The 14,846-nt window shown below is 37.6% G+C and overlaps 1 protein-coding gene across 1 annotated transcript in view; it reads right to left on the bottom strand.

Annotated features, from left to right (window-relative positions):
- Positions 1 to 10,044: 10,044 nt before the first annotated feature.
- LOC137403704 (nuclear factor NF-kappa-B p100 subunit-like) overlaps positions 10,045 to 14,846 on the bottom strand; it is a 39,788-nt gene continuing 34,986 nt past the window's right edge. Inside the window, exons 21-23 of the mRNA XM_068089719.1 lie at positions 13,098 to 13,331; positions 11,753 to 11,885; positions 10,045 to 10,583 (exon numbers count right to left, since the gene is read on the bottom strand). Coding sequence (XP_067945820.1) covers positions 10,558 to 10,583; positions 11,753 to 11,885; positions 13,098 to 13,331 — 393 coding nt within the window. The 3' untranslated portion in view covers positions 10,045 to 10,557. The remainder of the gene's footprint in view (positions 10,584 to 11,752; positions 11,886 to 13,097; positions 13,332 to 14,846) is intronic.

Raw genomic sequence — 14,846 nt, 5'->3', positions numbered from 1 at the left:
TTATCCTTAAATAGTCACAAGAGAGGGCAACTCCTAAAATATTCGGTCTGTTCGTTCATTCAGTGCGTTCGGCTTTTCGTATCTACCGCTAATATATATAGAAATACTATATATACATTTATCTACAGTGGTGATACAAATTATGGAACTGCCTCTAATTTTCGTTACATAGCAATGAATTCTGAGTTGTGTTTATTTTTTCTACAATCAAAATTTTACATAACTATAAAAAATTGTATATCATTTGAATTATCACAATGTTGGCTTTTTGATAAACTTAAATTAAAACCACATTGTATATTCTATAAAAATATTATTAAAGGTTTACTGAAAGCTGTCAGAAAGTTACTGTACATTTGTCATTTCTGTTAAATAGTGTCCGACCAAAAGTCATAAAATAACATATTTCTTTTCTTTGAAATGGCTTTTATTGTGAATTAACTTAAAGACAGGGTTTTGTAGCCTTGAAAAGAGCTGTTTTGGTCCTTAAGATGATCAATACTTGGTTGGCCAGCCTTTGTTCTCAATCACTGCTCGGCACCGCCTGGGCATACTATCTGTCAGCTCTTCAGGTGTCACTATTCGATGCCAGAATTGCACAATAAGCTCCATCAATCTTCTTTTATTAGATGGTTTGTCTTTAGTTACGAGATTGCCTATTCTGCTCCACAAATTTTTAATTGGGTTAAGGTCTAGTGACTGAGCAGGCCAAGTCAGAGTGTTAACGTTATTGTCAGCAAACTACTTCTTTACTCTTCTGGCAGTGTGGCATGGAGCATTATCTCGCTGGAACAGCCACTCTCTATCAAACACACTTCTAGCAGATGGTATCCTCACACTCTGTAGTACTCCACAATATTTTTCTGCATTCGTCATACCATCAACAAAATGTAATCTACCAGGACCAGCAGCGGAGAAACAACCCCACACCATTACTGAGGTGGCATGCTTTATTGTAGGTACAATACATTCTGGTTTAAACTCTTCACCAGGTCTCCTTCTTATATAATTGTTGCCAGAGTGATTTTGCACAGTAAATGAGCTCTCATCGCTGAATAATACTGCTCTCCAGTTTTCTGGTGACCAATTCACATGATCTTTTGCCCATTGTAGACGAGCCTTTCTTTGTCGAGATGATAACAAAGGTTTTCTACGAGCTTTACAGCCTCATAAGCCATTATCTCTCAATGATTTGCAAACAGTTGATGATGCTAACTCTGTACCTGTTGATTCTTTTAACTTTTTGGCTAGCAGAGGACTGGCTAAATGTCTATCAACCAAAGAAAGTCTCACTAGCGTCTGGTCACTCGAGCTGTTGCTAGCTTTTTCCTTCTCCTACCAGCCCTTTCTTCAACTTGACCAGTTTCCTTCCATCTGCAGATTGTTGTAAATACACCTTTCTTAGAGCAATCTACCTCCCTTGCAATTTCCCTCTGCGATTTCCCTCGTTGATGAAGGTGAATTATTACAGCACGCTTTTCTTTCGTGAGATGTTGAGGCATGATGATGAAGTTATTAGAATGACTTTTACTGAGAGCAGGACTTTTCAATACTATTTGGGTTATGTTGCGTAATGCACAATGTCTCACTCAATGCAATTGTTGTCATAGATGATTGTTAAATTGGGCAGATCAAAGAATTTGAAAATTCTAGACATCATTCACCAGACTACTGTTTTTGAAAAAAATGACTTGTTATGAGACACCCTGACTAGTTGCACTTTTAATTGCACTAGCGATGGAATTATGTTTGGATGCAAAAAAAATTAAACAATGCGACAGCTGATAAAATTTCCTTTCTAATGGTATATAACTTTTCATATCTGAACTGAATATAACTAATGTGAGAGCCATTATAGCGCATTCTGTACTAAAACTCAAAGGCGGTTCCATAATTTGTATCACCACTGTATAAAAATATGTATAAATGTATGTACATGTATCATTCATACATGTATCATACATACATACATGTATATATAATATATACATGTATATATGTATGTATAATATATACATGTATATAAGAATATATAATGTATATGTATATATAATGTATACATGTATATAGAATATGTACATGCATATATGCATATATATTATATACATATATATAACATATACATGTATATATAATATATACATATATATATATATATACATGTATATATTATATATATACATGTCAATGTTTGGGGAGAACATGTCAATGTTGGGGAGAACAATGAAAATCTGCAATGTGTCTTACAGCTAGATGCGTGTAAAATCTAGTAAATATTCTAGATTCATGTGTCTAGATTCATGCATCCGTTCATACCCATCTATATTTGCAGTTGACGATCGCGCACTTCTGCCGCTGAGCCCCCCCCCTCGGCTGACCAGTCTTTACCCGCCTCGCAGTTGACAATCGCTCTCTTGCACTCGCCTCGCAATCAATCGGTTTGCACTCGCCGTCAATTGCCTCGCACTCAATCGGCCTACGCGCCTCGCAATCAATCGCCTCGCAATCAATCGCATCGCAATCAATCGCCTCGCAATCAATCGCCTCGCAATCAATCGCCTCGCAATCAATCGCCTCGCAATCAATCGCCTCGCAATCAATCGCCTCGCAATCATCGCCTCGCAATCAATCGCCTCGCACTCTCCTTGCAATCGCCTCGCACTCTCCTTGCAATCACCTCCCAATCGCCTTGCAATCACCTCCCACTTGCCTCGCAATCAATCGCCTTGCACTCTCCTCGCAATCAATCGCCTCGCAATCAATCGCCTCGCAATCAATCGCCTCGCAATCAATCGCCTCGCAATCAATCGCCTCGCAATCAATCGCCTCGCAATCAATCGCCTCGCAATCAATCGCCTCGCAATCAATCGCCTCGCAATCAATCGCCTCGCAATCAATCGCCTCGCAATCAATCGCCTCGCAATCAATCGCCTCGCAATCAATCGCCTCGCAATCAATCGCCTCGCAATCAATCGCCTCGCAATCAATCGCCTCGCAATCAATCGCCTCGCACTCTCCTTGCAATCACCTCCCACTCGCCTTGCAATCACCTCCCACTCGCCTTGCAATCACCTCGCACTCGCCTTGCAATCAATCACCTTGCACTCGCAACCAATCGTCTCGCAACCAATCGCCTCGCACTCGCCATCAATCGCCTAGCACTCAATCGCTTTGCAATCAATCGTCTCGCACTCGCCAACTCATTCATTCGGAAAGCCGCACCTGGAGACTCTTGCTGTACTCGGGGCGAAAAAGGTCTCCAGCGCATCCCCGAGTGACACCACGGCCCTAAGCCTAGCTGTGCTACCCGGCGTTGCCCGGGTAGTAAAAGAAATCTTTTCATGCAAAATTTGATTTGTATTTAACATATAACAACATTTGCCATTCTACCTAAAACAACTGTAAAGGTTTTCAAACTTACTTTGTCAAACAACTTTTAAACTTCATATCATGAAAAAAATGTTTCGTGCAGGCCAAATAAATTTTAAAAATAAAACTACTATAAAAAGGTTTAGATGTAACTGTGAAATAATTAGCAAGTAATAGCTAAATTGAGTCTGTTTTGCTATGATTATAATATGAGATGATTCGGTAAGGATACAATTAATACGAACTGAGAAAACAAAATAAAATTCGTGAATATGTTGAATTAATAATAACAACAATTCTTGCATAGAAGTGTGTGTATAAAAAGTTACAGTTCCACCAACAGCTATCCATCAAAACTCTGAAAACGACGATACTGGTACGACGATATGTTATGTAAAAATAAAATATTTTAGTGTCTTTGTCTGATCAAAGGTGAGAGAATCTAGATGCTATTCCTACTAGAGATAATACGATTGTCCGCGTGAAAAGTAGTGACCTTAACAGCGATTTAGCAATTGAACTTTAAGAAAAGCCAGAAATAGAGGTTCACAAAAACGGCATCGTGTTTCATAAAGTCAATAAAATTTAATCACCAAATTTTAATATAAAAGAAAGCCTATTGTCGATATCGTTTTGCTGAAAACAAATTAGCCCTAATACGTCTAGGACAAAAAGCATCGCGTGTCATGAAGCTAAAGAAAAGCCATAGGTAATTATTACGTCACTTTTGTGTGAAAACGGCAAACGATGAATAGGTTATGTATAGAGGCGAGTACTAACCGGAGATTCCCGTTAATGCGCCCTAGATACCTAGTAGCGGCTAATAGTCTAAAAAGTATGGTACTCTATAAGGCGGACAGATACACAGATACACAGACAACGATTGCTGTTTATATAGTAGATAATGGAATACATAATTTGTCTGTCTGTCGGTCTGATGTAGCACCGTGACTGTGTGTTATCTCCTACACATCTACGACAAGGAAAAATGAATCAAAAACTGTCACAGCTTTTTAAAGATTTGACCAAGATGTAGAATCTTTTTTTCTGTCTGGTGTCAGGGAAAGGTATCATGAATGGAAATATTCTGCAAACTTTCAAAAACATAACCTGATACTTGATGTATAATAACCTACCTTAACCAGCATCCTCATCAGAATCTGTATTCTTTTCTTCAGCACCAGTTTTGTTTCCACAGTCCTTGCACTGACACATATCTGTACATTTGAGTCTAGCCTTCTTGCACTGGCATCTATTGAATGAACATCCTGTCTTACATCGACAAAAAATGTCTTTCATCACATCAGAAGACATGCCATTAAACTAAGTCCAGCCATGATTAGTGGGTAGAGAAAGATCAATTGTTGGCTGGGCAGCTCTACGCTATATGCCTGCTTGGTAACCAGATTTCATTACATGCATCCTCAATTCATTTTGGATTGGAAGAAGGTTAGCTTGGGAAATCCTTAAGGGACAGCAATAAACCAAATATCTTGCTTCATTATACCTTTTCAGTTGTGTCAATATTATAAAGCCTGCATATGAGTTTCTCTATAGAGTGCTGAGTATCATCATCTACCTCAAACTCCAAGCCCAAAGATCTTAATACGTTGATGAACTCAGGGTTCTGCTTGAGCAAATTCAGAAAGGATTTCTTTCCCTTTGAATGACATTCTCTGATACTATCACAACCGCTGAGTGCATGTAGACCCAGAAGTGTCTAGCAGTAGGACGGCATTAGAATACCTAATGCATTTCTAATGTGTATGTATCGCATTCGTTGTTTCTTCCCACAGAAGTTGTACAATTGATCTGATGGAAGTTCATGTACCAAAGATATACAACACATCTGTATCTTGACACTTTACCATCACCGTACAGTCCGATCCTTGGTCTTCCATGATGGACTTTATATGTGCTATCATTCTTGTCTCAGCTTCCTCATGATCTGATGCTAAACACACTATATTTTTATTACTAGTGTTCCCATTCATGGGAAGACTGATCTTGTTGCACTTAGAAGAAAATTCTATGTATACATCAAGATCCTGTTTGATCTGTGCACCGCTCCCTTCCTTACTCAACAGAGCCAGCAAAGCTTCTCTGTTAGCACCCTCTGCCAGAAAGTCTGACCATTTTGGTACCATTCGATTTGGTCCAAAAATTGTCACATTTTGACTACCTTTCAACCCACGACGCATTCAGACAGAATCTACCCGAGAAGAACCATATGATGTAGTGATTGGTGCTAGCCTTTTCAATAGGACACTAGCAACCATTCCGAATGTTGCTGGGGGTATCAAAGCTTGAATCTCAGCCATTCCATCAATGACCACAGCATCAAATTTTGGACCACACCATCAGCTTTTGCCAGGCTTCCAGCTTACATTGACAAGGGAATTAGAAAATACTTTTCTAAGATCGATGTTCCTCTACTGGCTGATTACAAAAAGACGATCAAAGTTCCATCCTGTACACTGTACACTTTTCTCACTAGAAGTTTTCTTAGCACTTTGACTTAAAGCAAAACTTTTCAGTTTGTTTGCCTAAATTATTGGCGCATTGAATTCTATTTTTTGAGTTGTCATCCGCTTTTATTGACAAAATCTTGAAACTGATTTTCTCTGATCTGTCTTGCATTTTGTAAATCATGAGCAATGTCAGTTGAAGCCTCCACTCCACTGACGATAGAAACAAGGATTTTACCTTTCTGCTTGAATGAGTTGATTCGCGCTGATATGATTTCTTTGTTGAGACATCTTGTGTCTTCATCAGCTTTCCATGCTGCTTCTGACAAGCCATGCTTGTCTGAGCTAGTAGAGTCCAATTCTAAAAGCTTCTTTATTTCTGTGTGCACAGCTGTCCTTTGTGGATCGCCATGGTCTATATCTGTTAGGCAGATGGGTTTTGTGAATCCAATGAAACCTCTCTGTGATTTAGAATCACGATTGACGGTCTGTTCTATCGCCATATCACAGGCAACGCTGGAGAATGGGCGGTGATGCTCATATTAAAAGATAGAATAACCATGGTGATCTGATATTGCTTGGTAAGTTAGGGGGTGAGTCTTTGCCAGCTGCGTCATCTCCATATGGTAAAGTGTGCCATATGTCTGACATATGATGCGCAGCTGAGGTAAAATACGGTCCACCTCCTCTAACAGTGTCAGATGATCTTGTTCTTTTAGTGATTGTCTAGAATAAACCCATGACACAAATAATCAGTCATTGTAACAGTGCATGACTATAACATGGGCGGAAGTCACCAAACACGACATAGACTTTCAAATAAGTTAACACGAATGGGGTACAAATAATATTGCTTTGCTCTTACTAAACTTGTAAAACAATATAAATATAGAAATTTATTAATAATAAATATATAATTTATGTGTATCACAATGGCAATAAAACAATGAGGAGCAACATTATTCAGTGCCCAGTGGTGAAATAAATGGACACCACAGTACTCACCTCTTCAGAGCTGGCAGTATCCTCTGCTGATTTTCTCTTTCTACGCCTGGCCTCAGCTCTTTCCAAGACTAACTTGTTGCAGTATTTTTGTAGCATGCATAGTGACAAACAAGGTTTGTGTGGTACTCATGTTCAAGAATGTTAGCTGCAATTATTATGTTTAGTTCATCATCCAACTCAGTCCACTTCTGTGTGTAATCCTGAGCAGTTTTCCACTGCTATGACCCTAACCAAAGTTTCCCCACAATTTTCCACACTATGGAAGACACACTCTTCATCAAGCTTTTATAACTCTAAAATGCGAAAACTTGATTCATAGCAGTAGTTCCAATCAGGAAAATAAAAATTCCTAAAATTTTAGGAGTTGTCCTCCCTCAAAATAAACTCGTCTTAGAACTTTTAAATGTGACCAATTATAGGTGCAAAAAGTATATCAAACTCAGCATAAAATTCTGGCCAAGAATCTGTTCATGCTTTATTCTCCATATTTATATAGGTAAGAGTGAAAGATAGCTCTGGGCTGCTTCTCCACTATTATTGTTGTTGTTATTCTTTCCATATATCAGTTGGTGGCTATATCAACTTTTGTTTATTGCTTCTTAGTATGGTTTGATATGTTTGTTGAATGAAGCTTCATCGGCAGACAGTTCTGATAGTCTGTTGTTGATATTCCCAGGGATAGCTTTTAGGATGCACGGTGGGTGGTTAGATTGCTGGTGCAAGCATACGGGTATGTTGCCGGGTTTTGAATATGGGTGGTATTTTCCTGTATTGAGGTCTAGTGTGATGTCCAGGTAGTTAACTACTTTCATATTGGCTTCAATGGTCACATTAAGTTTATGCTTTTAAATATACGGCATATCTCTTTTTTGGTATTGTCGATTTGTCGTGCTGTTCCATTAAATACTGCCAAGCGTTCGTCTCTGTAAAGGCCGATGTTGTTGCCATATTTGTTAGTCAGCAGGTTTAGTAAGTAACTGCCAAATAATTTACAAGTTTCAGCTCCATCGTAAGAGCCCATTGTCACGTCGAAGGTGTTGTTATGTGATTTGTTCTTCCAGGGTTGTTGATTATGGAACAATAGTGATTTTTTAGTGTTAATGATTATACTGCGTTGTTCTTCAGTTATGTTGGTGTACGTTTCAGCAAATATATATATATATAAATGTATATTCCCTAGAATCTGTTATATATATACGTATATATATTCATGTATAAATATAGATACATCTCAGTGTTTGTTTTTTTGTTAAACCTTGCATCCAGTTATAGCAACGTAAATCTAGTAATGAAAAATCCAAATGGCACTGGATTTGATCTCAGGCCCTCCAGATCTAGGAGCGGTGAACTTAACCATTAAGCTACAAGAAATGCAATAGTATCATTTGGCAAATAGTCGATACATTGGTTAAGATACTCACACTTAATGCCCTTGCCAGGGGTTAATAACTAGCACTGCTGACTGTTACGCCTAACAATTATTAAGCTGACCCAAAACGCAGGTATTGTTTTAGTAAAGATTTTAGTAAAGGTCTACCTTTCCAAGTAAGTTACTCAAATTCATTCGGCAATTATTCTACTACCCGTGCAAAGTTGAGCATTCGGCTAGTATATCTATATATATAATTCTCAAAGTTTGTCATCATCGTATATGTCTAGCTATAGCTATTAAAATCTTGGAATAAATAATCCGTAAGGCAGAACCTTTCATTCGCCAGTCTGACGTCGTACCAATTCAGCCAGACGAGCTTGATAAATTCACTTGGCGATATATGTTGCTATATGGGAGCAAATACTCTACCACTTTTGGTCACGACACAAAGTGATGGCTTAACGTCACAGAGATGGGTAGCTCTTATTAGTAAGCTTACTTAAATTATCCATAGGCAATGTATCAGGCTAATAGGAAGTAGTGGCAGGCAACTCTCATTATCTCTCATTGTTTATAAACAAATTTTAAATACCTGGGCAACACTGCTTAGCACAGCTAGCATATATATTTCTCAGTTTGTGGGTATGTGTGTAGTTCCAGCTATATCTGCTAGAATCTTGGAATAAAGAATCCATATCGCAAAAGATTTGATCTTGGACCCTCCACTTTGCCAGTTCGACTGCCTTACTAAATCAGCCACACAAGACTCCTAAGTGATATATGTTGGTATATGAAAGCAAATATGCAACAGCTTTCCATTACTACTTACTATGCAGGGTGTTGGCACAACGGCACGAGAAGCTGGTAGCTCTTATTAGGAAGCTTACTCAAATTATCCATTGGCAACATGCCAGACTAATAGCAAATGGAAGACAACTCTCATTGTTTATAAGCTGATTTTTAATACTCAAGCAACGCCGGGTAGCACAGCTAGTATATATATATACACAACTAAATTGTTGGAATAGGTTAAAGGTAATAGGTAATACGGTATAAGTATATATATAGGTTATCAGCTCTAGGGTAGCATCTGTCACATGAAGCCACCACCAGGTATACACTCTAAGGTAGAATTAGTCACACATAGCCACTACCGGGTATCAACTCTAGGGTAGAATTGGTCACACATAGCCACCACCAGGTATCAACTCTATGGTAGAATTAGTCACACATAGTTACCGCCAGGTATCAACTCTAGGGGAGGACTGGTCACACATAGCCACCGCCAGGTATCAACTCTAGGGTAGAATTGGTCACACATAGCCACCACCAGGTATCAACTCTAGGGTAGAATTGGTCACACATAGCCACCACCAGGTATCAACTCTAGGGCAGAATTGGTCACACATAGCCACCACCAGGTATCAAATCTATGGTAGAATTAGTCACACATAGCCACTACCAGGTATCAACTCTAGAGTAGAATTAGTCACACGCAGCCACCACCAGGTATCAACTCTAGGGTAGAATTAGTCAGACATAGCCACCACCAGGTATCAACTCTAAGGTAGAATTAGTCAGACATAGCCACCACCAGGTATCAACTCTAGGGTAGAATTAGTCAGACATAGCCACCACCAGGTATCAACTCTAGGGTAGAATTGGTCACACATAGCCACCACCAGGTATCAACTTTAGGGTAGAATTGGTCACACATAGCCACCACCAGGTATCAACTCTAGGGTAGAATTAGTCACACATAGCAACATCAGATATGATTGCAGCTTCACAAGATGATAGCAAGTTCCCTTGTAGAACAATGAACTCAGGTACATACATAATTAATTTATTGAATTGTAAAATAAAAATGCTCCATAAATAGTGAATAGAAATTAAAAGCTGACATTATAAATTGGGATAAAGACAGCAGAAAGCTAACTAATACTAAACAATGTTAGTACCACACCTCGGAAACATGAAATAAATAATAGAGACACACTGTCTCTATGCAAAACATGTATAATTATTGACAAATAATCTGTAAGATGGACAAAATAATAACAAATAAAATGGAATATAATATAACATACATGATATTATAGGCATAATTGAGTTGCAGGTGCAACTTAGATCCACTCGTTCCCATTTACAGGCAAGTCAAAATACACCGAACCGAGTAGCAGTAGTAAATAGATAAACAGAGACCTCATGAACGACCAGCTGTAACAATTGGTATCCATGACTTCCCTGAAGCACTTTCAACGACAGCACCGACACCAGCCTCATCATGTCCAGTCAAGAACTCATCTCATCTGAAGTAACCGCGAATTGAGACTTCAAGTCTTATGAATCTTCGCCCAATCCTGAATCTGAATATTGTGAGACAAATTAAAACAGAATGGAAACCATAGCCTAAATACATTGATTATGTAAAAGATAATGGCAAATTGAGCTAGAATTAATATATTGATAAGTTAAAAGTTGACTTGCAATAAAATTACATTACAGTTATTTGGTATCCACCATGTCTTTGGTATCCACCAATTAAAGATTAACCATTTCTTACTCTGTTGTGTTGTAGGTGCCAAATATGTGGAAATGTGATTACAAGCTCCTAAAAGCTCAAAACGAAAAGCCGCTGTAGATTGGAATATCTTTATTTCGATGACGTAGCCATGAAATTTGGTTATTGTCTTGTCACGTGATGTTCTTACGTGAATTGAAAGGCCAATAAAAAGCTCAATATAAAACTTATCGTAACACTAGTTTATGACAAACACTTCGGGTTTTACCGAAGACCCCGTATCAAATATAGATGCTCGCTACTTAACAGTTTTGTTTCGGTTTGGTCTAATCGGCAAGTCGTAATCTAATCATGTGACCCAATACTTCGCAAATAATTTCTGCAGCACTTTTCGATCATCAAAAGTGACCAAAAGGCTCGTCATGATTATCAGACAATGATATGTACTTTTTCAAGCTTAGGCTAAAAAATAAACGAATTTTTACGGTAAGTTATAAGATATCACGGCTAAAAGTGACAGCATTACGATGACGATAAAACAGACGCGTAAAAACAATAGACATAGTTTTATTGAATGCGTGAAGTATATTTGTGAAAATATTTCGACGAATGAGGTTGCATGAAAGTGTAAACAGAAACCATCTCTCACAGCTACATCACATTTGAGCCGTTTTGAAAAGAGAATCCAAACTACGGGGGTCTCGCGTGGCTGCGATTTTCTGTTCGTTTTTGAGCTTTTAAGAGCTTTTAATTACCTTTCCACATATTTTGCACATACAACACAACAGAGTAAGACATGGTGAATCTTTTCATATCAAATAACTGCAATGTGAATTTTGTTGCAAGTCAACCATTAAGCTTGAATGAGGTGCAGAATAGTCTATGAGAATATCTACACGACGTACATGTACAATACTTGGCTGAGTAGGCAAGGTAGTACAGGAATTCTCTACGAAACTCTATGTGTTGTTATCTCAACTTAAACTCTCATCTACATATGCAGTTTAAACCAACCTTTAAAGGAGATTCCACTTTTGTTTTGAGAGCGAGGGAGGTCAATGATGGAGGGCCCATCTATAACCTCAACACAGTCCTGACGACCTATACTACGCAATCCTGTCTTCACATCTCTGATAGCCTTATTCATCTGCAATAACATTTACGAACAGTAAAAATACAGGTTACTAGCCAGATAAATACATCGAAAAACATCATCCTGCCTTTTGCCAAGCTTTTAAGACTTACAAAGCTCTCATGAAGTCCTAAAAAGTAGATTAATTTCTACCACAGACAAAATCAAATGCTCATATGTTCCTAGTATGTTATAAAACTCATAGTAATAACACTCATATGTTCCTAATATGCTGTATAACTCATAGTAATAACACTCACATGTTCCTAGTATGTTATAAAACTCATAGTAATAACACTCATATGTTCCTAATATGCTGTATAACTCATAGTAATAAAACTCATATGTTCCTAGTATGCTGCATAACTCATAGTAATAACACTCATATGTTCCTAATATGCTGTATAACTCATAGTAATAACACTCATATGTTCCTAATATGCTGTATAACTCATAGTAATAAACACTCATATGTTCCTAATATGCTGCATAACTCATAGTAATAACACTCATTTGTTCCTAATATGCTGTATAACTCATAGTAATAACACTCATATGTTCCTAATATGCTGTATAACTCATAGTAATAACACTCATATGTTCCTAATATGCTGCATAACTCATAGTAATAACACTCACATGTTCCTAGTATGTTATAAAACTCATAGTAATAACACTCATATGTCCCTAATATGCTGTATAACTCATAGTAATAACACTCATATGTTCCTAATATGCTGCATAACTCATAGTAATAACACTCATATGTTCCTAGTATGCTGCATAACTCATAATAATAACACTCATATGTTCTTAATATGCTGTATAACTCATAGTAATAACACTCATTTGTTCCTAATATGCTGTATAACTCATAGTAATAACACTCATATGTTCCTAATATGCTGTATAACTCATAGTAATAACACTCATATGTTCCTAATATGCTGCATAACTCATAGTAATAACACTCACATGTTCCTAGTATGTTATAAAACTCATAGTAATAACACTCATATGTTCCTAATATGCTGTATAACTCATAGTAATAACACTCATATGTTCCTAATATGCTGCATAACTCATAGTAATAACACTCATATGTTCCTAGTATGCTGCATAACTAATAGTAATAACACTCATATGTTCTTAATATGCTGTATAACTCATAGTAATAACACTCATATGTTCCTAGTAAGCTGCATAACTCATAAAAATTATGCTCACATGTTCCAGATAGTTGAAAAGTTTTCTTGTTGGGTTAGCCTCCTTTTCCATGTAGTGAATGAGAGGAGACACATCAAAGTAGGCAGCTAGGCGTTTCCAGTCCTCGCTCTCACAATCAAGAAGTGTAGAGAGGCGATCAAATGTCTTCTCAGGCAGACTCTGTATTCTGTCATTTGAGATCCTCATTGGTGGCTTTGTGTTTCTTGCAGGAGTTGCACCAATCACAGCAAGCATCTGCGGCATGGGAAAAGTGTTTGTTTAAATCACTAGAGCAAATGCACTTCAAATCAAAGTGAGCATATTAGCTGAACCCTATTAGCATATACATGTAGATCATTATAGCTGAACCCTATTAGCATATACATGTAGAGCATATTAGCTGAACCCTATTAGCATATACATGTAGGGCATATTAGCTGAACCCTATTAGCATATACATGTAGATCATATTAGCTGAACCCTATTAGCATATACATGTAGAGCATATTAGCTGAACCCTATTAGCATATACATGTAGATCATTATAGCTGAACCCTATTAGCATATACATGTAGATCATTATAGCTGAACCCTATTAGCATATACATGTAGAGCATATTAGCTGAACCCTATTAGCATATACATGTAGGGCATATTAGCTGAACCCTATTAGCATATACATGTAGATCATATTAGCTGAACCCTATTAGCATATACATGTAGAGCATATTAGCTGAACCCTATTAGGCATTTCTTCGCAAACAGCGCGAGTTGCAAGTTCTGTAAAAAGCGCACGAGAGCTAATGATGGTTAACACCAAGTACAATTGTCATAAACCTGCATATACATTGACATTGTTACATGGACAGCTTGGAGCGCACACTGAGAGAACCAGGTGAAAAAAAATCTATTTAGAAAGCTCTGAGTGAGCTATCAGATGAGGGCGAAGTGCTGCGCCTTGTTGCTCACATCTGTTTGTCACAGATCCACAATAATAAGGTCATCATTTAAACCATTCAGAAGTGAGCCAAATTGAAGGGCACTGTTGATCGTCTCATAAAAGAAAAATATTTTTAAGAGTGTTTCATGAGACTCGTCTTCCGGATAACTCTCACAAGAATCCATTTAAATAAAGAAAAGTGGTGTGCCCTGCTCCTCTTTAGTTTACAGGACAGTTCTTGCTATCAACTCACAGTTGAAAATCTCTTTTCAATGGACCATTTTATTCACATGCAAATGCAACTGTTTCAAGTTATTGACAATGGTATACACTTAACTTCAGTAAAAACTCAATTGCAATATTTTTACACGAATAAAGTTGAGTAACTCGGCACAAACATAACTAAAGGTTATTCCTTTTTACTTTTTCAACACTTGATGTTATTCTCACTGCTAGAGGCATGAAACTTCAAAAATCTTAAACTTGCGTCTAGCATAGAGAGCATACTTGAAGTTGGAAGTGCAACCCAATATCTCATTAAATTAAAATATTTATAGTAATTTGTCGGAATACTTAAGAAACATTAGCCATAAAGTTCCCAATGTCAAACTTACGGCTGCACACATTTTCATGAATCATGAAACTAGCAACCTAACTATTTATTAGCCCAGAGCCTAAAGAGTACTCAGTCTAAAGAGTACTCAGTCTAAAGAGTACTCAGTCTAAAGAACACTCAGTCTAAAGAGTACTCAGTCTAAAGAACACTCAGTCTAAAGAGTACTCAGTCTAAAGAACACTCAGTCTAAAGAGTACTCAGTCTAAAGAACACT

The sequence above is a fragment of the Watersipora subatra genome, chromosome 1, assembly GCF_963576615.1.
Source record: "Watersipora subatra chromosome 1, tzWatSuba1.1, whole genome shotgun sequence".
Taxonomy (NCBI): domain Eukaryota; kingdom Metazoa; phylum Bryozoa; class Gymnolaemata; order Cheilostomatida; family Watersiporidae; genus Watersipora; species Watersipora subatra.
This window is presented reverse-complemented; position numbering and strand designations above follow the sequence as displayed.